The 26401-nt window shown below is 37.9% G+C and overlaps 1 protein-coding gene across 3 annotated transcripts in view; it reads left to right on the top strand.

Moving 5' to 3' along the window:
- Positions 1–26401, top strand: part of LOC126354647 (gem-associated protein 5) — a 330980-nt gene that overhangs the window by 269956 nt on the left and 34623 nt on the right. For 2 of the 3 annotated variants that reach the window (XM_050004417.1, XM_050004419.1), the window contains 2 exons: positions 7889–8099; positions 24606–24842. In XM_050004417.1, the coding sequence (XP_049860374.1) occupies positions 7889–8099; positions 24606–24842 (448 nt within the window). The remainder of the gene's footprint in view (positions 1–7888; positions 8100–24605; positions 24843–26401) is intronic. The other variant, XM_050004418.1, reaches the window with a different exon arrangement.

Consider the following 26401-nt stretch of genomic DNA (forward strand, 5'->3'; position numbering starts at 1 on the left):
GTCACCTCAGTGTAAACCAGCTTTACTACAATTAGTCCACACCATTTAATGTGAGTGTGACAACTAACAAGCTGCTCATTCACTTTAATGGCCACTGCCAACTCGTGGCGTATCACAAACTCGCCTACCTAATTGGTGAGCATGCTTAACACCACATCAGAGATTTTAGTAGCTGATTTGTGTGTGATTTATGTTCCACCTCCAGTGATCATACCTGCTCAACTACCTCAACAGGAAAAATTCTCTGTCTAGCATACTCTCCATTCTCACAATCCTCTTGGTCTAGACCTCTGCTAATCACCCTTCCCCTTTTAATTTTTCTCTCCATTAATTTTCCACATGACCCTTTCCTGTACAAACTTTAAAAGGCCATGTCCCCCTAGAGCTTGGCCTGCAGAAATGTTAGTGGCAGCGCTACGGTTCTCTCTGTGACAGGGCATGCAGCACTGCTTGCATATGTTGAACTTTTCTGCGCAACACTTGACATGAAGGCTCATTGTCCCACCAATCACAGAAAAGGCTAGGCACGACTTCGGCTGTACCCATTGCTGCTGTATGAATTGTCACCAAAGTGCTGGAACAAAGATGCCAGTCACTATGAAATATTTATCATCCATTTTAAGAAAACTAGTAGATTTTTTTTTTCCACGTCTTATAGCCTCACACTTTTGCTTGATGATGGAACTGTTTTTTTTTTCCATTATAGTTAAAGCATTGAAATTAAGTAACCCATTGGATGAAATTTTAGGAGTAATATTGTATTTAAAGGTGAAAGCAGAAAAATGTCTACCTCAGTTGTCAAGATACTAGTTTGTACATGTACATATGGAAGAAGGTTCTTATGCAGAGTATATGCGGTGTACCCAGTTCTGTCCATTGTCCATCCTACTGCCTGTATTTCATAAATGTTTCAAGATATTGGAACGACTTTTTATGCGAGTGATAGCACACAAAGAGGCACTGACAGACATCGATACCTCCCCTCAGTTCAGAACTCCATGAAGAATGGGCTGCCATTCCCCAAGAAACCTTCCAGCTCCTGGTTGAACATATGCCTGCGAGAGTGGAAGCTGTCATCAAGGGTGGGCCAGTACCATACTGAATTCCAGCATTACTGGTGGAGGGCACCATGAGCTTGTAAGTAATCATCTGTGGTGCTAGCAGGCTTGTAAACTTGTACTACTGTCATGAATGTTGGCTTTCCGTTCATCTTGTCTATGATGATGCTAATTGCAGTTGAGTGTAGTGATACTAATCCATTTTTTGTGTGTGATATTCATATAGTAAACGTTTGCGGCAGTCAGTTGCAAAACTGGTGTTGTCCATTGTAAGAAATTTTAGAGGAGAGGCAAATACTTTTGATCACATAGTGTATCTTGTATGTTATCCAAGAATTCTACTATTTGATCGTCTGCTGTGTTCATTACTTCATATCTCAAATCCACCCTTGAGTTTTTTGACAGTGCCTACGTCTTGTATCCAGGTCCCATCTCCTTCATTTTGTACTGTGATTTTATCGGTTTTGACATGTTGTTCATAAGCAGTAAATTATGTCCAGTTCACATCTACCACTGGAAATGTTTTGCAGTTTAACATGTGGTTTTAAATACTCTTCCATACCATTACACAATGCATTTGAAATATTCCGATGTCTTCAGATCTGTTACATTTATGCGACTGTTTTTCATTATTCTTAAACCTAATGGTGGCAATGATTCAAATCTGCTATTTGTTATTTTCTAACAGACTGCTTCGTCTTTTCTTTACCTCAGTTTATGTTCACTACTTTTACCTTTTTGTATGATTGAATTCTAGTTCCCCACAAGATTTGATCTCTGTTAAGGACCTGAACATTTCTTTCCTACATTCTTCAAGTTTCTTGATCATCTGTGGTGCTAGCAGGCTTGTAAACTTGTACTACTGTCATGAATGTTGGCTTTCCGTTCATCTTGTCTATGATGATGCTAATTGCAGTTGAGTGTAGTGATACTAATCCATTTTTTGTGTGTGATATTCATATAGTAAACGTTTGCGGCAGTCAGTTGCAAAACTGGTGTTGTCCATTGTAAGAAATTTTAGAGGAGAGGCAAATGAGACTAAATAAATCTTAATTATGACATAAATTGAACTTCTTCAACCACATAGGAATGCATAATTTTGATATAGTAACTTGTGAGTAATTGGGAGTATAAATAGATTAGACAAGTTTTGGAACAGTGTACTACAAAGACTTAGTTCTAGTACTCACTCTCTGGTGAGATTAGCTTGTCCACAGAAATCTGTGAGGTCGCTTACTTATGGCCTTATGTGAAAGGCAGTCTTACATAGGTTCAATTTCTTGCACCAGGCTATTGGAAACCATCCCCTATAATGATCACTAATCTCCAAGTTTCATACAAAATGTACTCACTGGCAGAGCATATATTCAGGATATCAACTAAACTGTTTTGTAGTTATTTCTACTGCAGTAATGGGATTTGCTTTTCTATCCATATAATCAAGGACCCTTTTTTTTCCAAATGTCGATAAATGCTCAGTTGTTAAAACTTTAGATTTTTACAATTAAATTGCACTTGTTGCCAAATACATACTGTGAAACAGTTTTGTCAGAAACCAATATTTGCTGTTATTATAGGGTACTGAGAACTATTAGTTTTTGCATAACTCGATATTTGCTTTCAGCCAGTTAAAGCAAAAGTTGGTAAAAGCAAACTGCAATTTGCTCCTGGGAAACCTGAAGTAAGAATAACAATGTAGGAGATCATTGTTGGTGATAATGTGAGAATATTTTTGCAACAACAAAAAATTGGCGAAATGAGAGGAAGGCTTTGGCCGTAAGGTTTCCGTACAAATTTAATTATATATATATTTCATCCATCCTGAGAACTGAGAATTTCAGCAGTCCCAGGACCTCCAAGACTTTTGAGAATAGTTTAATTTTAAGTTTAAGTTCCTTGTGTAATTTCACATTTGCTATTGCAATTCATGACAAAAAGGGGTCTCGATAGACAGACAGATTTTTTTTTTTTTTGGGGGGGGGGGGGGGGGGGGGGGATCGTGTGGTAATAGTTTACAAATTAAGTTTCCTGCCAAATTCATGATTCTAGATCAGTGGGAGGAACCATACAGTTTTCGATGAGTGAGTATGTGACATAATGGCCATATCTTCCACTTAGTTAGAATCATAAATCTTTTGACACCACCAAAGAAATATAGACATTGTTATGTGACATAAATTTGAACTTCATACATCTTCCCTTTCTTGAGAAAATGGGCCCTTACAGGTGGACTCACAACAAACAAACAAACACACTCACACACATTATTTCCTGGTATTTAATTACACATTAACAATTTTTGTATTTTTACTTTTACTTGTACTGTCAAATCTTGCTGCTTGCCATTGCTAAGTTTCATGGGTTGAGGTCAAGGGGAAGTACCCTATAGGTTTTGATGAATGAGTTTGCAAGTATTTGACATAAAAGGCTATATCTTTTGACTGCATTGATTTGTACGTTTACATTTTCTACACAGCCAAGGGACCTTAGACCTTAGTATGTGACAACTTTGAACTTGGTATGTCTATCCACTCCTGTGAAAACAGTTTATTAACTGACAGACAGACAAACAGATGGACAACAAAGTGATCTGGGTTTGTTTTTCACAGTTAATGAGTGGAACCCTAAAAGGAACATGCAAGCACTTGTTGCCAGTACCAGCAATAGAAATAAATTAGTGGTTTACATAACATTAACTCCTGATTATTGCCTAGTTGAAACCAGCTTTCTCATAGCGAAGGAACATCAAGAAAGAAGCAGAAAGGAAGAATAGTGTTTCAGTAAATTTCAGCATAAGGAAAAAGGATCACCAGGCAATACCTATATGTGCTGCAATATTTCAAGCAACATCAGGGATGTCCAAAGACAGACTCTCAAAATAAAATCAATTAATAACCAACTACCAGTCATGCCACCTTTGTGCAAAAAAGTTCGATGCTGCTGTAATGGAGGACAAAAATTCAAATATGGATAAAGTATGTTTTGAAAAGGACAGTTGCTACTCACCCTATAATGGGGATGCTGACTTGCAGATAAGCACAACAAAAGGACTGTCAGAAACTGAGCTTTTTGCCAACTAGGCATTCATTGAAAACAGATCACCCCCCCCCCCCCCCCCCGACACACACACACACACACACACACACACACACACACACACACACACACACGCGCAACTACCATGCTTGTGTGTGTGTGTGTGTGTGTGTGTGTGTGTGTGAGAGAGAGAGAGTGTGTGTGTGTGTGTGTGTGTGTGTATTTTCTTGTTGGGCAGAAGCTCACTTTCTGACAGTCCTTTTGTTGTGCCTTTCTGCGACTCAGCATCTCCAGTATGTGGTGAATAGTAACTATCCTTTTCTTAATACTGCTTCATTCTAGATTTTCCATTGTTTAAAGTGTGTTCTGATATAAAACAGAATCAGCCAGTAACGAAGCTCTCCATAAGTGAAGTATTATCTTTGAGACTGGGTTGGCTATACAATTTGTGCATTACTATTTATTCCCAAACACAGGAAAAGGAAAGTATTACTTTTTTTTATTTAACTTGAAGCAAAAGGAGCCAAGTAGCCTATGCTCTGTTGGATTTTCTCAAAAACGTTGAGACAACCCAGCCAGAAAATGATTCAAATAAAATTTATTTTATTACTCCTGCACCAGTCAAAATAAAAATACAGTAATTGTGCATGCTAATGGACTTCATGGAATAAATCAGAAAATTTAATAAGCTGGTACATTATTTCCCTGATTGTGGCCACGTCTGTAATCCCGACAGACTGTTTGCTAGAGTGGATAAAGACTACCAGAACAAGGAGGATATTCTTTTTCTGTCTCAGTACTATAAACTGCTGGAACAACAAGGTATTGCCAAAATACTAAACAAAGGTTGAAAAGCTATGGATCTTAAGCCCTTCTCTCTAAGACACCTTTCCAAATAAGCAAATGCCAGAATGAGATTCATTGGAAGAATCCTAAGGAAATACAGTCCTAAAACAAAGGAAGTAGGTTTCAGTACACTTATTCGCCCACTGCTCGAATACTGCTTACCAGTGTGGGATCCATACCAGGTCGGGATGATAGAAGGGAGAGAGAAGATCAAAGGGAAAGCAGCGTGCTTCGTTACAGGATCATTTAGTAATCAAGAAAGCGTTACAGAGGTGATAGATAAACTCCAGTGGAAGACTCTGCAAGAGAGACATGCAGTAGCTCGGTATGGGCTTTTGTTGAAATTTTGAGAACATACCTTCACCGAGGAGCCAAGCAGTATATTGCTCCCTCATACATATCTCACGCGAAGAGACCATGAGGATAAAATCAGAGAGATTAGAGCCCATACAGAGGCATACCAACTATCTTTCTTTCCACAAACAATACAAGACTGGAATAGAAGGGAGAACCGATAGAGGTACTCAAGGTACCCTCCGCCTTGCTCCATCAGGTGGCTTGCGGAGTATGGATGTAGATGTAGATGTAGATGTAGATGTGTGTGATGGCATATAAAAGGTCTAACAAGAAGGTATTTTTGTTAGTATTAGACACTTATAATGGAAGCCCTGTAGAGGTATGGAAATCCAGAAATTGCAACCAGGAAGTGAAGAAAGCAGCCACTTTGGAAAAGAATAAAATGAGCAGAAAGGAAGAGAAAAAGTATGTCTTAAAACCTATGAGGCACTTTCATGAACCAGAATAATCCGAAGAGGTTTATAAGTACGATGTTTGAAAGTTATCAAAAGATTTCCAGTTTAATATTGTTATTGACAGTATTTTGTGTTGTATTTTGTTTTGTTGCTATGTTACACATTTGGTTATCAAACATTTATGGAAAAGTGCAATACTAAAATGTTATATTGAAGTACATAATAGTGTTACTATGCAAAATGAACAGTAAAGTAGCTTTCTCTGCAGTTATTGTTGAAGATAAAAAAGAAATGGAAAAAATTTGAATGGGTATGTTAACAAAACATTTAACTGCCATCTGTACATTTATTGACTTTCGAAAAAACCTGCAGACTTTTTTCTGCCATCTTAAAATAAACGTGGAAATTTTATACTAAGAGACACAGAAGTGCGCCTAAAAATCTGTGTAAATGTTAAATTATCTCATTTATGTAATTAGTATTCTTAAGATTTTAAAAAATGTCATATCTTAAAAATTTACTTTCTTGCATTTATCAATTTTGATGAAAACGCTCCTCAATTATTGTTCGCAAACTTCTTGTCACCTGTGAAATATTTCCCCCAAGCGTAGCCACCAAACTGTCCATTGCGTGTACACAAAACTTAATTGAAAAGTGGGCTTGGTTTAGTTTACAATACTGTAAGTAGCTCTGACCATTGTTAAAATCATGGACCTCCTTTCTGTAAAGATGATACTCGGCCCTTCATGACTTATCCATATATAATTTTTGCAGCCTTGCACGTAACGTACCCCATACTGATGTTGATTTTTTACAGACATATTTTCTGTTTACAGATGCAGTGCCTTTTAAGCATGAATTTTGTATATTTCAGAAGCCAGATGTAGAGAAATTGACATATTTGTCTGCAAAAGAAATCACTGCAATCCTCTAAAACTGAATGTATATACTGGATACCCAAATATCTGTTGTTATGTAGTGATGCAGTTATTAGCTGCACTCGCATTTGCTGTGAAAAGAACTGAATTATTCAGTGGCCATTGCTTATGATGCTGGTCGCCACTTGCTTGTTTTTGCATTTGACTGTGATTATCTAACCACGGAAATCTGTAAATTATTTACCAACATGTGGAAAACCAACTTAATTTCAGACCCTCTGCCCAAAAATTACACTACTGTGTCTCTTATTAAGTGATTAATTTGTATTCGTTGTTTCAAAGTCCACTTGAAATGCTTTCTCTATTCAATTACAGTTGCTAGTCCATTTATCTCCCTAATCAATACCGAAAGGAAGTACTTTCATATTCTGGATTCCCAAGATATAGTTTAATTGTATTGAGATAATTAAAAGTTGATCTTTTGGGATATTCTCCTTGTATCCCCAAAATATAATTGAAATGTTCAGAAATTATAATAATCTTGACTTTATATTTGGGGAGCACATTGGGATATTAGTGTTATTTCCTTTTCTAAATACAAATAGAAATGAAAATTTTTTCATACAGAACATTGTGTACTAGGTGATTAGGTTATTAATTGCATTATGTAATTAAAATTAAGGATGTGATCAGTTTTATATTAAAATTATGTGTAATGTAGCAGTCATTTAAGTGGAAAAAAAGAAGATGAAGATAATTTTAAAAAATGACAACTTTTTCTTAATTGATGGTGTCAGAATGTAACTGCAGTGGCCCAAAACATAGGCTGGCCATTCCCACTTTGTTTTAAAGTCCTTACTGCCACTGTTGCTGTTGACCCTTCCTTTGGTGGGCATAAAAAGTACAAAAGGTATATAAAGCAGAACTGTGTGAATTACTGCATTATTTAGCTTCAGACTGACATCATGTGGAAGAAAGAAGACTATAGTGTTATTGGTACTTGGTAAACTAAACCTTAGGTTGAGTAACATATTGAATCGCCTATGGTCAGGTGAACTTAAAATGTAACGAAAGAACCCCTAATCAAGATGGTAGTGTATGAAAGAAATTCATAATATGTGTTGTTATTTTAAGGTCAATTTAAGACTTTCCAGGATTTGCCTGTTCATGCAATTTCTCAGATACCTTATAATTTAGACATACTCACATTGTCTGGTGAATATGATGTTTTTTCCCTTGCATGGAGTAATAGCAGTAGTAATTTTGTGGTGTTTATAGTTGTTTGTTGTATGTTATGAGCTCAATTAAATATTTGCAGCTTGTTGGCGACAGGTGATATGGTGGAAGCAGCTAAAGTGATTGCGAAGCGACCAGAACCAGAGGCTCTGTGCATTGCTGTCCAGATTGCACAGAAAGCAGGGGATCTTGACCTTGCTAATGTTTTTCTGAAGAAAAGTGTGTGTGAATATCTCCTTCGTGAGAAGTGGGATTCTGCACTTGAAATGCTTCACCATAACATAAACAACAATGTGAGTGTTGGATTCTGTTGTCATCAAAAATGATAATGGCAGCTCATACAACATTTCCACCTTCTTGTGATTTGTCTTTTATTTTTTTCTCTTATCCCTTTAAATCCTCCTTCAGAAACATTGTACTTCTTGTGTGCGGGGTTCTTTCCCCAAAAAACTTCTCCCCTCCCCCACAACTCTTTTGAGTATGTACCAAAGATAAGCCCCAAGCCATTCATCTACTTCTACAAGATTACTTGAGTTACAATCAGATGCCTGGAAGAGAGTTAATTGAACTGTGTTCAAGCTATTTCTCTACCTTTCTACTCACAAACAACAGCTCACAGTAAAAAATGAACGCTTAAACCTTTCTTTGTGAGCTCTGAATTCTCTAGTTTTATGATGATGATCTTTTCTTCCTAAATTGGTAGGTGCAACCAAAATATTTTTGCATTCAGCGGGAATGTAGGTGATTGAAATTTCGTGAGAAGATGCCCTGACTTTCCAGTAATTACTGGAAACTTTGACCTTTCTGACAGGAAAACACAAACCCAGCCACACAACTGAGGCAATACTCCACAGGCACACAATTTGATTAGAAGCCACTTGTGAAGAACTCTGTCAGAAGCCTTTAGGGAATCTAAAAATATGGAATCAGTTTGACATCTCCTGTCAATAGCATTCATTACTTCATGATAATAAAAAATTAGTTGTGTTTCACAAGAACAATATTTTCTGAATCTGTGTTGGCTATTTGCCAATAAATAGTTTTCTCTGAGGTGATTCATAATGTTTGAACATAGTATGTGTTCCAAAATCCTACCACAAATTGACATTAGTGATAAGGGTCTGTAATTCAGTGGATTATTCCTATTTCCGTTTTTGGGTATTGGAGTGACCTGTGCAAATTTCCAGTCTTTAGGTATGGATCCTTTGACGATTGAGTTGTTGTATATGATTGGAAAGTATGGAGGGATTGTGTCAGCATATTCTGAAAGGAACCTATCTAGTATACAATCTGAGCTGAGGGCCTTGCCTTTGTTAAGTGATTTAAGCTGATTTGCTACACAAATTATATATACTTATAAGTTATTCGTATTGCCAGTTGTCCTTGGTACAAATTCTGGAATATTTACTGTGTCTTCTATGACGAAGGAAGATCAGAAAACCATGTTTAGTTATTAAGCTTTGGTGGCACTGTCATCAGTAACATTACCATTGTTATCACGTAGTGGAGGTACTGTTTGCATCTTGCCGCTGGTGTGCTTTACGTACTGCCAAAATCTCTTTAGATTTTCTGCCAGATTTCAAAACACAGTGTCATTGTGGAAACTATTAAAAGCACTGAAGATCACGCTAAATTTTGCACTTCCGTAAAATTTTGCCAATCTTGCAAATTTTGCATTCTGTTACAGTTGGCATGCTTTTTCCATTGTGTTCTGATCTGTTTTGTGTACCTTGGGGGATCAGTACCATCTCTTATTAATTTATTTGGTACATCTTTCCGTTAAACTTGCCACACTTTTTCCCTTGTGTTCTGGCCTGTTTTGTGTACCTTGGGGGGATCAGTATCATCTCTTATTAATTTCTGTGGTATATCTTTCTCAATTACAATTGTTACTATTTCTTTGAAGTTAAACCACAGGTGTCTTACACTTAATGATTAGATTGGAGGAAGTGGAGACAGTACTTTTTTCTATCCTGTGCTGCAGTTTTACTCTCTGCCTATGTCTTCTCTCAGACTTGTCCTCTAGGACAAATTCCCTGTTGGCACACTAGCTTGTTTGAAGGACATTGATTATCGCTTTAGGTACCTGTACAGCAGTATCCCCTGGACTGTGCAGGAAATGCACTATCATTATCCGAGTTGTTATGTCCCTTTGCATGAATAGTAATACGTGCCTGTCCATTTGGGGGCATCAGGTCTCCACGCAGTAGTCATCAAGGCAGGTGGCCATTGCTTTGGTTGGGTGATGCACATGCTAAAGCTCTTGTTCAGAGCAGACTGTGTCGTGGCAGACATGTCATGTGGTAAATAAATAAAAGGTATCAGTTGGTGGTCATGAGCTCCAGCAGTCTCTTCAGACAGATTTGAATGCTTCAATAGGATCATTACAGCCCCAAGAACTTTCAGACCTTGTCCGTGCCACAGAAGAAAGTAAAATCAACAGTACTGAAGAATCTTTCTCTCCTAAATTCCTGGTTTGCACCCAGACTGATGGGGAGTCTTTTTTTTTCTATCTAGTAAGCCAATGTTCTTTGTAGACAATATCAAAAATATATTTGGAGAAATCTCTTCTCTCAGAAACTTAAGAGGTTATTCTGTGTCAATCTAAATGGCAAATTATGCGTAGTCTCAAGTGTTACTCCCTTGCAAAAAAACTTGGTGACATATTTGTCATGACAACCTGAACAAGGTATAAGGTTTAATTTTTCACCAGGACTTAACACTGCAGACCTATGAAAAATTATGTGAAAAATTGGAGAAGAGAGGGGTCCACTTTGTACAAGGGTGGTTTGAAAAGTTCTCAGAATCACCAGGAGAGGTCAGTGCTAGTGCAACGAGTTGTTCATGTGATATTCATTGGACTGTTGCCTGTAGTCATGTGCCACATCAGTGCTCTTGGAAGAGAGCTGTGGTGGTGATGTGACTCTGTTGTTGTTCCCGCATAGTGATTTGCAAAGATGGAAAAAAATCAAGATTCGAGCAGTGATTAAGTATCCATAAAGAAAGGTATGAAAGCAAAGGACATTCATGTCGATTTTCAGAATACACTGGGTGACTCTGCTCGTTCATATTCACCTGTTGCCAAGTGGACAAATAAATTTAAATTTGTCCGGGAGAGCTTAGATGATGATCCATGCAGTGGTCGGCAAAGGTGTGTCACTACTCCAGAAATCATTGCAAAAGTGCACAAAATGGTCATGGAGGATGACCAATTAAAAGTGTGTGAAATTGCTCAAGCTTGTCAGATGTCATCTGAAAGGGGATATCACATTTTAACTGAAGAATTAGAATGAAAAAATTATCTGCAAGATGGCTGCTGTGACTCTTGACACACGCCCACACACGTGTGCGCCGTGGAAAAATTACACGAACTAAGGTATGAATTGATGCCACACTCACCTTATTCACCTGATATGGCTCCGTCAGACTTCATCTCTTCACAAAACTGAAAATTTTTGTTGGTGTACAAAGATTCACTTCAAATGAAGAATTGATAGCCGAAGTTGACAACCATTTTGCAGACCTGGAGGAAACTCATTTCTGAGATGGGATCAAGACACTGGAACATCGTTGGACCAAGTGCATTAATCTACAAGGAGACTAAACTGAAAAAAAAGTGGTGTAAGTACTTTTTCCTATTCCATTCTGAGAACTTTTCAAACCACCCTCGTATGTTGGGTACTTTGAGGTTTACCAGACTACAAGATTGATACCAGGCACTCTTAAACATAATAAAAAAAAAAAAAATGCCAAGTCCAGGAATGTAAGATCGCCTTTCATATTTTGAGGCATAGGAAAAGTACAACAGCTTAATATTGAATTTTGTCACTATTGAGGCTAGGTCATCACTAGTAACTTGAGTATTTATTCTCTCAATGCCAACATCTGGTAGGTATGCAAGTAAATTCATCTATAAGGGAGATATGCCCTTTCCTGTTGTGGTTGGTACAATACCATCTTCTCACCTGCTTGGAGAAGCAGCATCTGCCTGTTACATCTACTGACGATAGACAACCCTCTCCCTCAAAGTTTACATATCAGCAACCTGATACCAACTAGTGGCTGAAGGAGTCATGCAATGTGGATCCAATAGCTCGCTGCTCCTTTCCTTTTCCTACCCTCGCAGCGGATAAGTCCTCCCAAGAGCCTCAGTCTATAAAGTAGTTACAGAGGAAAATAAGAAATCTTGGGAGAGGCTACTCTATTGATTCCAGTGGTACCATATCCCCATAGCCATTTGACTCAAAACCTGTGTTTACAGATGATGCTCTGCCCACACAGCTGACAGACAGTGATCCTGGTATGTGAGCTTCATATCTAAGCAGGACACACTTAACATGATGATTCAGTGGAACTGCAGTGAATTACTTTGTAACTGGCCAGATTTACCCGGGGACTGGACAGTGGTACTTTTGGACACTTTAATCCGACAATTATTCTTCCCCCCACCCCCGTTGGTGCTTTTAATGCACACTACATAGTTGAGGATTATAATGTCTTTTGACAGAGCCCTTCTGACTGACCAACGTCTTGCTCACCTCGATCTGTGTCTTCTCAACGATAGCATCTCTTACTTATTTTAGGTAGCTCCACTTATGGCACTTTTGTAGCTATCAACTATACACTCTATCTTGTACCTTTACTACAGTGGTCACTATATTGTAATATTTGTGACCTGCCATGTTGGGCTCTCTGAAGGACCAGATGGCAACATATATCTCTGCTATCACCTTCATCCCCTCTCCATTAGAGTGTATCAACAAGGTTGTTAGCTATGTCTTCAGTATAATTGTCATACCCACTGGAACAGCTATCCCCCTTTCTAAGAGGCAGGTACCATTGTAGACCAAAGGACTGACAGAAGGCCTGCAACATAGTCAAGTGTCATCCTTCACAGACCGCCCTCATCACTATTAAGGGAATCCAAACAAAGGCTTGCTATCTAATTAAACACAGTAAGAAGGAATGTTAGGTGCACTGTATTGTTTAGGAACATGTCCCTCTTCATCTCAGGTGTGGGTCAATCTCTGTAGTCCACTGGGTTACCAAAGATCAGGAACTGTTCCAGGTCTTCTCCTTCATGGTGGTATTTCTACTGATGCTTCAGTTCTTATGGAACACATTGTGCCCACTTTCCAACTATCGACATGCTCTTCTTATCCAGCTACCTTTTGAATATGTGAAATACAGATTGAAGATCTCCCCCTATGCTTTGCCTTCCACAACTGTGAATCATGTAATGATCCTTTCACAGACTGGGAAATGCTACAGGTTACCTTTTACTTTTCAAGACTCTATACTTTATTTATTTATTTATTTATTCATTCATTCATTCAGTTTTTACCTCTCAAATCATTCACAGTAGAATTAGTAAATCACTCAGCTCACACAGATCTAAGAGAATGGCATCTGTCAACACTCAGTGCTGAGTCTTACACTCTGCCGTATTGCCATCAATGGGGTAGTGACCACCATTGGACCAGCGGTTACCCTTGTGTTGGATGTCAACGATTTTTGCATTTTCAATAGGTTACAATCAAATAAGGCAGAAGATGTAGATATCATTCCCTCGGAATTAGTTAAATCAATGGGGTAAGCGACAACGAAATGACTATTCAAGTTCATCTGTAGGCTGTTTGAGTGTGAAGACATAGTATACCATCAGACTTTCAGAAAAAAAGTCATACAAACAATCACACATCATTTGATAGACTACTGTGCTGTGCCCTCTAATAAACCCTGTTCTATCGCTGAGTTTACAGCTGCTTGGCACTCATTCTTCTGCACCGACATCCTGTGTCACCTTCATACCTGTAAGACTGGTCCATAGTTTTATCTTACGTAATCAGTCACCCTCATGTTTTGGTTGCAGAGCTGTACATACAGTAGCCCGCATCTTGGTGGTACGCCCCCTCTTCCTGATTCTCCATGCCAAGCATGTTCTTCCAGATTCTTTGCCTCTAATGTTGGTTGACAACATATGGACAGTTGAACTTGTTCCTCCTTTCCTCTGAGAAATGGTCTTCATTCATAGATCTAAATGTTAAACTGCTTTCGGGTGGGGGCAGGCTGATTAAGGTTGGGGTGTCTGCTGCCACAGGCTGAGCCTGAAGAGCCATAACCCCTATCTTCCGTGCCAACCATCCTGGTCAGTCCTCATTTACTCTGTTTTTAATTACTTCTAGAAGTGCTTATCCCTTTTCTTCTACTGCACTCTATTTTATTTTTTTAGGAATTCCCCTTCATACATCTCTCCAATAAAGACAAGACATTAAAGATTCCCTAGATTTATTAGTAGCTGATGATGATGGCGGAAAGGGGGAGGGGAGTGCTACAAGATTTCATGCTACCCCTGAGAGAGAGGGTTCTGTTCCTATTTTCAACACTTTGACTGCAACAGATCTGGGGCTGTTGGGAGGGACGCCTTCCATCACATGCTGAGCCCTGCATGACTTTGAATTGCACCCCACTCACACACCACCCTCATCATTTCTCTCACCTTATTTTGCTATAGTTGGACCTACTAATGTTCATTAGCTGTTTATCCTGTTCACTTTTACTTTTACAGACCACCTCTTAACCCAGCTACAAGGAATTTTTTATTCTTCTGTGTCAGGTCTCCTCTCATTGCAGCTGAACCCCTTCTGTGTGTAGTTTGGTAATTTGTATGAGGGGGGGGGGGGGGGGGGGGGCGGGGGAGGGGGGGGGGGCAAAACTACCCGACCCAACCCAACCCAACTGTAGTGCTTTTACTTCTCATTCGTTTCACATCTCTGGTATCACTTCGCTTTCAATGACTTGACTGTACAGCTCGTGCTATAACCCTTCCAACCATCCAATCCATTTATAATTTGACCCCCTTCTTTGTCTGTCCATACTTTCCTCATCTGACTAATTCTACTTCTACAGCTTTTGTGTATTGTTCTCTATGGTTAATGTACTTTCCTTATTTGGAGGGCTAATATATTCATTAGGATTCACTTCTGATTGCAACATCTCACAAGATAATCTGGGCCTGTATTTATTGCCAAAGAAAACACAATTCTGGCTGAATGGATGATGCTTGAAGTAGAAATAGGGTGCAGCAAGAGTGTGTGTGTGTGTGTGTGTGTGTGTGTGTGTGTGTGTGTGTGTAGGGGGGGGGGCAGGTTGGTAATCATATAAATTCAATTATTCCTTTCAAGATGTGAAATAATGGTGGTGAGGATGAAAGGTGAGCCACATCCGGTAATCAGATGCATTTGTGTATTTATTTAACGTGATTTGACTGGGGCCATCAGGCCTCCTCGTACATCAGACCAGTGTTTCAAACATACAAGACCTTTTTTTTACTTCATAGTTACTTAAGAAATAATAATACAATGATTTGCGTGTTTATAGTGACAATTTGAGTAAGTACTACAGACTATTAACTAATGAAGTTAACACCAACAGTACTACTACTACTACTACTACTACTACTGATAGGAGTATCAGTGGTGGTGGTGGTGGTGGTGGTGGTGGTGGTGGTGGTAGTAGTAGTAGTAGTAGTAGTAGTAGTAGAAGAAGAAGAAGAAGAGGAAGAAATAACAATAATGACAGTGATGATAGTGGCAGATATACAAGGAATTTGTAGGTGTACAAGGTACATTGTTTTCTTCTATAACAGTTTCTGGGGAAAGAAAATTTAAGGAGACTGCACCAGCTAAGAATACTGGGAAATGAGGAAGATCTCATTGGAAAGAAGTATGTGCAAGGGTAGTGAGTGTGTACAGGGACAATGGTAGTCATTATGGTTGCTTTAGTAGATATGTCAGTAGCTGCCTTCAGAAGCTGGAGATGTTATTCAGTTATCTAATATACTGTGGAAGGTTTATTCCAGAGTTCATGTTTCTGCTACTGGAGGGACTTCGAGAAAGTGGCTGAATGATGGAATGGGACGGAAAGTATTTTGCTCCAATGGTAATTCATGTTTGTGCTATGTTGGTAAGACAAGAGCATTAAGTTTGAGTAGGGACGTGGGGGACAGTATACATTGATAATACAGTAGAGAAGGCTGTTAGTGTAAATCCCTGCACTTGTCTGCACGCAGCCAGGCTAGCTGCCCATATGATATGGAATATGATAATAGAATCAAACATCACAGATGTAACGAGCACAGGAATTCATAACCAGTTCCAGGTGCCGTGAGCTTTCCTGAGAAAGGCCATGCAAGACATCATCACTGTAATCAATGACTGGAAGTATGAGTGTTTGTATAAGTTTCTTTTTCAGGTCATGAGAGAAAAGCGTTTTACATTTTTGTAGGGCATGGAGTGATGCTGGTGCCTTTGTGCACATTGCAGAGACATGCTCATCCTAATTTAGATTTTTCATCAATTATTACTCCTACAGTCTTAGCTTAAGGAGAGAAGTTGATATTTGTCCCAGTTAGGGTTGACCAGTTTAAAAAGAACAGTGACATTCATGATTATAATACCAGAAGAAAGAAAGACTTACACTATCCTCTACTTAACTTGTCTTTGGCAAAGAAAGGGGTGGTAAAAAATAAAATGTCTGACAGTTTACATCAATTTTACATGAAAATGGGATGCAATATATGGTAATATTTAAGAGAGAGAATGCCTTTTTGAGCATTTTTTGGTGAATGTCAACTCCGAGGAGTCATAGAAGACAGACCATAATTAGGAGAGAAATTTCCTTTGCACAGTTTATAAAGATACTCTGCTCCAGCCATTTCACTCTTGAATACTTCCTGTGTAATAATCGTATAGTTTTTGTGATAAATAAGGCATTTTTTGTTCCTGCCATCTAAACTTTCTGGGTGGATTTGCATCACACGAACTACCATCAGTGTAATAAATAGCCCATCCAGTGTTTCTCAAGTTTTTTATTTCCTGAAAAAACTTGAAAAACTTGTCTCTTTTTCCCTGCTACACACACACACACACACATACACACACACACATATTGAATTCACTTGACAGTACTGTCACTAATACAAAGATATTTGAAAGCTCTCTTTACGGGCTGTGATATGGAACTGTCACACCCTTCACTCTTTTCTTTTCTGATCTCACAGCAAGTATGCACACTGATCATTATGGACTTTTCACAGCTCTTTAAAGGACACACAATTTCACCAAACTACAAAGCAAGCAATTAAATATGTCATGAGCACAGTCTCATTTGAGTACACAGCAAAGAATGACAGCAAAAATGTTTCCTACCCAAGAGGAAGCCCCAATGTAAACACTGCAGCAGTAAGCAATGAAATGGAAATACAGTTCGGAGGTCTGACAACATACCAAACACAAGCTCATGACTCAAAGAGATACAAAAGTAAATAAACTAAACATATGATATTAGTGATTTCTGTAGATTTTTGCACATAAAAAGATCAGAGTTTGAAAGGTATAACAGAGCTTGCATTTACACTTTTCATTTTGTTTGTATATATCGCCGTTAGGAGAATTGTGGCAATCTGCACTCACTGTTGTTGAGAGAGAGTGATTAATCAGAAAGCAACAAAAATGCACCTGTAAGTAGAAAATGGTTGTATCTTTGTGCAAAGAAAATTGTTGTTATAATTACAGTCAGGCTTTTGTGACTCGCCAATGTTAACACTAACCAAAAAATGCTCTAAAAAGCATATTTTCTCTTAAATATTACCATGTACATCACCCTCTTTTCAACTAAAATGCAATATTTATAATCACATATAAAAGTAGACATTTCCACAGTTCTGGCAAGGTACAACACATCGATGTTCATCATTTGATGCAAACACAATATGAGCTCCAAAGCAATGGTTGATCATTATGAAATAGATAAGTAGGTTTGATAGAAGGAAGCTGGACATTTCATCGCAGATCCTACAGTTGCCCATCCAGCTCCAGTGGCACATACTAAGAGAGATACATTGAACATCATTGGAAGGTTTACTGTTTTCTGAAGAAAGTCCAAAAATTGTCAAGCAACCCATGACCAAAATGTTCATGATCGCAAAATCTGAGAAATTTCAGCTCTTGCAGATTTTTACTGAGAGTTGTTGCAGAAATGTTCAAATGTTTTATTTTCTGTTCCAAATTATTTCTGAGTTAAATGGGTATAAAGATACTACTTTTTTCACTGGTGTTGTTGTTCTTTGGCAGAGATATCAGTGTGAAATAAGGGATTCTGATCCAGTGAGGACTGAGTCAGTAGTTGTGGTCAGATCTGTAGTGAGATAACTGTGCCAATGGCATAAGAGAATTTATGAGGTGTTATTTTTGTGACATAATAAATACATTTATTATGTACATAGTTGTCCACCCTGCAGCTGAGAAGTCACCATGCCTGACTGGCATGTGGATGAGGGCCCAGGTTCAGTTCAGTTGTTTTCCTTGGTGGGAAGGCTGCATTGGGATGCACTACTTGAGTAGGAAGTAACAGATCCAAGTTTTGAAAGTTGAAAGCAGTCTTGAGATAGTGATACTAGCAGCAATATCATCCATACCACATCTGAATGGCGATACTGGTAGAGGAGACATTGCAACTGGTAGGCACTGAGTGGTCCATCAGTGTTAGAACGTAGAGCTCATATATATATTCCTGTGCAGAACCTTGGGGCACCGCTTTGGTGAATGTAATATCTTGTGCAAATAAAAAAAAAAAAAGTTCTTCATAATTCTCTGCATATTTTGTCATCTTTATCAGTTAACTGCCATTGTGATCTTTGGCCTGAAAACTGATTTGGTGCAGCTCTCCAATCCTGTCCTGTGTAGGCCACTCCATCTCCAAATAAGAACTGTGGCCTATACTTGCATTAAAATAACTTTTTGATTGATGTTTCAGTGAGGCAAGTGGTAAGGGACAGCTGTCAACCAGTCATACTTCTTTCTTGAGAGCCACTTGATCACAGTGCTGCTATTTTGCAAGTGCAAGCAGAGCTTTCTCAAGCATGGAATGCAGCTCACCGACATCTTCCCTGCCACTGCAATCTGTCAATCACAAAGTTATTTTATTGAAACTAAACATCTATCAGAAACTATATCCATGCTTAAGTCTCCTTCTTAGAATATTTATCCCCCACACTTCCCTCATTACCAAATAGACTGTTACATGATCCCTCAGGATGTGTCCTGTCAGGTGATCCCCTCTTTACGTCAAGTTTCCTAAGTCCATCAAGTATGTCCTCATTAATTATTCAGTATACATGGTGTATACGCCCTGGGAAATTCGGGAAAAGCCCAGGAATTTTTTCATCTGGGAGAAAAGTGGGAATAACCTGTGAATTTTTAAGAATTCTGGGAATTTTTCATTGTTTTAGTTTTCAGCTAAATTTTTGTAATTTTAACTGATAAGAACTGACTCTCTAACAAAGAATATTGCTATATCCTGCTACTGCAGAATAATAGTGTGTGCAGCTATAAAACTTAAACGGGAGAAAAAAAATGAAATAAAATCTAAGTTGCAAAGGAAATGCTCCAATTGCACCAACAAAACACAGCACACACACAAGCATCTGCAAACAACAAAATATGTCGAAGGCTTTAGGACAAAGACTACGCAAAACTTCACAACAACCAATTATGTGTGTGATGTCACAGTTGTTAACATTAGATTTGTTTGAGCAGTTTTCAGTGGGCTGATGCGCAGTTGAGTCACGTATGAGCAGTACCTTCTCCCACTTCTGGCTTCTTAATATGTGACTTGGCTATATCGGCAGTAGTAACAAGCAGTCATATGCTACCAAGAACAATTTTTCTTGCACGCCCAAACTGCTATACTCGTGCAAGTGCAGATCAGTCTGAATTGTGGAGGGGAGGAAGTAGTCCCCACTTGACCAGTGTTTACATGAAGTGATTTTGCTGTTTCCTTTTTCATTTACAGCTCTCATGTCAAATGGACACAAAACAGATTTCTGTGGCTGGGAGCCATCAAGGGAATTAAAATACATTCACATGATTATGGAAGGCTGAAATATGTTATTAGTTACAGTTTTCTTATTTCCACATTTTTGGCGTTCAAGTGATAATCATCTTGTAGAACAATGAAGTTATTTTTGTCAGTTTGCTAAAGAAATTTGTCCCTTATTAATCTTTTCTGTCCAGGCACTCAATTTAGTTGAAACAAAGGGTTTCATTCCACACTATTGGCTGCTTTCAACTGTTTGCTGAATTAAAAGTGCATGTGTTCATCTTCTGACACATACAGCATTGTGCCATAATAAAGAACCAATCATGAGATAATACTGTTGGAGTGTTCCAAGAAAATTTACATCCCGAAAACCACATTAAAAAGCTTAATATCAGGTTGGGGCCTACTTGATCAAGAATCTGGACATATGAATGTGCACTTTAAGCTGAATTATTCATTTTAGTGTGGTTTATGGAATTCCAATGCTCTTGGAGTATCCTCTGATGTCCTGTTTTTTTATGACGTAATGTAAGATAGCTTAATGCTTTATACACATAAACATATGGGCTTCCGCTACCATCATAGCTCCACACGCACAGTAATGCCTGTTTTCTGGTGCTCTCTGGCAAATGCTGAAACAAACCTATTTCTAACAGATAGCAGGAAAATATTGTGAATGGTGGTTTGAAAAGCGTTACTTTCAAAGTAAATTTCCTTTTACATAAGATGAATTATGTTACCTGTGAGAATGTGTGATGAATTTCTTAAGTGACAGAGCGTCTAACTGATATTTAAAACTTAACACTTTGAGGACCGGCCACTTACAATACTATCAAGCTCAGAAAACCAGACATGTATGTCATTATTAAAATTTTACTGGTCATTTGTGTGATATATCTGTGAGTGTAACACACACAGGAAAAGATCAATATTATAATTGAAGGCTTAGCTTTTCTTGTAACTTATTAATCTTTGAGACCAATTTTATATGAGGAAGCCTAGCTTTTCTTGTAGCTACACCGTGTGTATTAATTTAAATTATTAACTTTTCCTATTTGTGTGTTGACGCTGCTTAACAGTGATGCTGCTATTGGCTGACTACATGTGCCCTATGCTCTGAATGTGTGCTGTCACTGACATGAGCTATGATTGGCTACAAGAGGGCATCACAATCTCAATTTCACCACTTTGGAAACTAACATGCTGTTTCTGGTGGAATTTGAATTTATACCTTTGTAATACGAAAATTTGCAGCATACATGTTGTTCACATCAAAGATCTTTGAACACGTGTTTTGTGTGTGTGTGTGTGTGTGTGTGTGTGTGTGTGTGTGTGTGTGTGTGTGTGTAAAGTGCCAGAAAGCTCTGTCGGTGTATAAAACCTTAACCATTCAAAAGGTTGACAAGATTTACAGTTCCGAGAGAAAGAATACTGTCACTTAACATGGAAAAAGTGTATTTTCATCTGGGAAAACTATTTTTAACTGGAAAATCTGGGAATTTTTTTCCTTGTCCGCGTATACACCCTTGTATACCTATCTACCTGATCTACCCACCTAATCTTCAGCAGTCTTCTGTAGCACCACATTTCATAAGCATCTACTCCCTTCTTGTCTGAATTGCTTACTGTCCATGTTTCATTTCTGTACAAGGCTATGCTCTAAAATATACCTTTAGAGCCTAAATACAGTTTATAGATGGAGTGTGGTACTGTATGTGGCAAAGATAGTGAAACTTTTCAAGCATCACAGAAATTAATGCAGCTTAGAGAAGCACACTTTACTCTACATGGCGTAAGTTTAAAAAGTTATAGTTGCAAAACACTAACACAAATTCTTTACAGAAGAATGGGAAATCTGGTATAAGCCAACCTCATGGAAGATCAGTTTGGATTCAGGAGAAAGTTAGAAACATGCAAGGCAGTACTAATCCTACAACCTGTCTTAAAAGATAGATTAAGAAAAGGAAAACCTATGTTTACAACATTGTAGACTTGCAGAAAGGTATTGATAACATTGACTGGAATACACTCTTTGAAATTCTGAAGCTAGCAGAGGTAAAACACAGTGAGTGAAATACTATTTACAAATGGCACAAAAACCAGGTGGCAATATAAGAGTTGAAGAGCCTGAAAGGGAAGCAGTGGTTGAGAAGGTGTTGAGACAGGGTTAAAGCCTATCCTCAATGCTACTTAATGTGTACACTGAACAAGGAGTAAAGGAAACCAAAGAAACATTTGGATTAGGAATTAAAGTTCAGAGAGAAGAAATAAAAACTTTCAGGTTTGCCAAAGACATTGTAATTCGATTATAGATAGCAAAGGACTTGAACGAATGGGCAGAATATTGAAAGGAGGATATAAGATGAACAAAAGCGGAACAAGGCTAATGGAATGTAGTCAAATTAAATTAGGTGATACAGAGGGAATTAGATTAGGAAATGAGTCACTAAACGTAGAAGCAGAGTTTTGCTATGTTGACGGTAAAATAACTGATTATGGCCAAAGTAAAGCGGGTATAAAATGTAGACTGGCTATAGGAAGAGAAGTGTTTCTGAAGAAGAGAAAGTTGTTAATGTCAGATATAGATTTAAGTGTTAGGAAGGCTGTTCTATTTGTCTTAAGAGTAGCCTTCAATTGTGGACGATAAGAAGTTCAGACAAAAGAATAAAAGCTTTCAAAGTGTGCTGCTACAGAAGAATGCTGAAGATTAGATGGGTTAATTGTGCAACTAATGAAGAGGCACCAAATAAAATTGAAAAGAAAATAAATTTGTGTGGCCTAACTTGATTAACAGAAGGGATTGATTGATAGAACATATTCTGAGACATAAAGGGATCACCAATTTAGGAGGAGACCAAGAGAGGAATACAGTAAGAAAATTCAGAAGGATGTAGGTTGCAGTAGTTATTTGTAGATGAACAGGCTTTCACTGGATAGAACAGCGCATGGAGAGCTGCATCAAACCAACTTTGAACTGAAGACTATGACAACAACAACAACGACAACATGACATTAACAGCACACAGACGAGAGGGTGAGAAATTATTTGATGAGTTGAAGTGCAGGCAATAAAAAGGACCAAGTGACTTCAGGATAGTCACAGGTATTACTAATATGTTGGAGAGAAGGTAATACAATGCCAAAGTGATGATACTTGAAGAGAGTTTTGTCGGTTTAGTTTTTCAGGTTTTGTACCATGGACAAAACTACTAAGTCGGGAAACAAAGTCACTAGATACTTCATTCAAAGATCAGTGCTTTTCCCAAGGAAAAAAAAGGGTTTGTAGGAGGAAAATACAATATTCTGGAAGGTGACCAAGCAGAAGACTTAGCATATGTTTATATTTCAAAAGCTTCCTGTAGAAAAAACAAGAAATTTTTTTATCAGCATCATGAAATGGTTTTCATTATTTATTTGTCAGATCACAAATTTACAACAGTTCACAATCACTTCATTTATCCACTTTTCTTGTGTATCCTTTTGATGTCACCTAGTCCTATGAACAGGAAACTAACAGCGTTAGGTATGGTGTTTTGAATGACCAGATACAAATACTAGCAATTTTACAGTTAAGGCAAATGCAGCTGAGATGTTGCCTCATACAAATGGTAAAATTTGAAGAGGTTTAATCAAGCAAGAAGTATAACATGTTTCCATAATGCTTATTATAAACTTTCCAGGGGCCATAGGAAGAAGCCCAAACATCAGTTTCAAAAATTAGGAGCTCTTATCCAATACTGGTGTATGACTTATAAGGAAAAACAAGACAAATCCAATTTAAGGTCAATCTGTTAAGAGAGACCTAAGCTCCTGCAGTAGATGACATTCCTTCAGAATTACTGAAATTCTTGGAAGAGCCAACTACGACAAAACTGTTCTGCCTAATGTGCAAGATACAGTGTATGAGACAGCGAAATACCCCCATACTGAATGAGGAATGCAATAATTCCAGTTCAGAAGGCTGCAGTTGAATACTGTCAAACTATCAGTGTAGTAAGTCATGGTTGTAAAATATCGGCTAGAATTATTTGCAGAAGAATGGAAAAATTGATAGAAGACAACCTCTGGGGAGATCAGTTTGGATATGCAGGAACACACAAGGCAACACTGACTCTACGTCTTATCTTGGGAGACATGCTGAAAAAAGGGAAACTGACATTTACAGGTTAATAGATTTACAGAAAGCTTTTGACAAATTGGAATACTCTCTTTGAAATTTTGAAGATAGTAGGAATACAATACAAACAGAAACCAGATTGCAGTCAGAGGACATGAAAGGAAAGCAGCAAGTGAGAAAGGAGTGAAACAAGGTGGTAGCATATGTGATTCAATCCGTGCATTGAGCAAGTAGTTAAGGAGATCAAGAGGAAATTTGTAAAAGAATATAAACTTCAGGGAGAAGAAAATAAAAAAAATTACATTTACCTTTGAAAATGCAAATCTGTCACAGACGGCAAAGAAATTAAAAGACCAGTTGAAGTGATGGGATAGTGTCTTGAAAAGAGTTTATCAGAAGAATATCGACAAAAGTAAAACAAGGCTAATGGGATATAATTGAATTTAATTGGGCTGCGCTGAGGGGGTTAGAAAAGGAAATGTGACACTAAAAGTAGTGGAAGGGTTTTGCTATTTGGGCAGCAAAATAACTGAGGGCCAAAATAGAAAGGCAAAATAGAATGCAGACTTGCAACAACAAGAAAAACACTTATGGAAAAGGTATATTTGTTAATGTCCAATATAAATTTAATATATTTTGTCATAAAAGCGTAAATGTCATATTTTGTTGTTGACCGTTATTCTCACACATGCCACATATCTCACTTTCTGTTTATCATTGCTATGTTTTAATGCAGTTATTACATCTTAAAATATTTTCTTGTATTAGACACTCTTTATGGTTGGTTTTTTTTTTTTTTCAGAACACTTTGAAGTTTTTGGTCATTGTTCATAAAACACTGATTACCATGAGAAATTCATCAATGGAATCATCTGATAAAGATAACTGGGTATGGTTGCAAGGTTATTCAAAAAATACTGAACCACTGACGGAGAAAATAAAAGATTTGTGGGTGGACTATAATGGTACACCATCAATTGATGTTATCCAAGAAGGAATTTTAGAAAAAAACTTCAGTCTTCCTTTATCTGCAAAAGAGGTAATACATTTACCATAGAATTTCAGTGGGGCATCAATGCCGCAGAGCTACATATTTTCTTGCTCAAATGTTGTTGATGAAAAGATTTTAGACTCTTTAATTTTGTATTTTTCAGAAGTTCGTAATGATTGTACATTGTTATATGGTCTTCTGAAGTAGAGTGTGTGTGTGTGTGTGTGTGTGTGTGTGTGTGTGTGAGAGAGAGAGAGAGAGAGAGAGAGAGAGAGAGAGAGAGAGAGAGAGAAGGGGGAGAGGGCAAATATATAAAATTAAAGGGCATAATGGAGTAAATTTTAAAGATTTATATTGTCACTGTTAATGACATTGGGTGCTACAGAAAATTGCAATTTGAGTAGACGTAATGAAGGGGATATTCACCAAATGACTAAATGCAAAGGAAGGAAGATTGCGTTCAACACCCTATCGACATCAAGTTCATTAGAGATGGAGCAAAAGCTCAGATTGCAATGAGGAAGGGGAAGGAAATCAGCCATGTCCTGTCAAAGAAACCATCCTGGCATTTGTTTGAAGCAATTTAGGGAAATCGTGGAAAACCTAAATTTAACCACTTCATCACCTATTTCGTTAAAATGCAAAGGAAATAAATCTGTGTTACAATGTGATGATATCACTGTTGCTGTCAGTCATAGTTACAAGTAGTTGCAACCAGCAACTTAATTAAATGTTCCATTTCTAGTTTTGAACCATTTCAAGCTCATAGTCAGTTCCATTAATATAAGTCATTCCTAAAATTTTATTGCAGTTGCAACCCGCCCTCTTTGCAAGAGGTGGTACTAAGACCAGAGATAGCGGTAATAAATTATATACACAAGCCTTACACATTAATCAGTCAATGTATTATGGAAAACCATATCAAATCATTTAGGGTGGAATATTGTTAATTATGATGAAGGATAGATTGCTACTCATCATAAATACCAATGTTTTCGTGTTCCACTAATGAATAAATATGGTGATCTAAGTGCAGCCATCTCAGAATCACGGACAAAAAATCTCAGTGTAACAGGTAACTGCTCAGAAAGATCTGTTGAACAAAAAAGTATCAGCAGAAACACGTTACCATCAAATACTATTAAACGAAAAAATCGTGTGAGAGCAACAGAGCAACTTGTAATAAAACTGAATACGAGACAAAAAAGGAAACAGAGAAGAAGAAGGAGGAAGAAATATACATATTATTGACGAGTCATGGCAAGGGACTGGCTACAATCATGCCTGAGATGCAGTCCGAATATAAAGTGACTGGAATTTTGAAACCTGGTGCTCCTCTACGAGAAGTGCTGAAAAATGTGAAAGTTCCGTGAAAAGAGACGTCAACTGTGTCATAATCGGAGGGGGAAACGATGTCTATAAAAATGGAAGCAGCCTTGCTGTAAGAACACTGAAAGAATCGCTAGGAAAAATTTCACAGGTGAAGGTATTTGTCGTAAACATTCCATACAGACACGACTTAACAGAAGACTCGTGTGTAAACAGAGAAATCATCGCAACAAATCAGAAATTCAGGAATATTTGTAGCAGTTGTGTGTATACAACTT

This window comes from Schistocerca gregaria, chromosome 3 (assembly GCF_023897955.1).
Source record: "Schistocerca gregaria isolate iqSchGreg1 chromosome 3, iqSchGreg1.2, whole genome shotgun sequence".
NCBI lineage: Eukaryota > Metazoa > Arthropoda > Insecta > Orthoptera > Acrididae > Schistocerca > Schistocerca gregaria.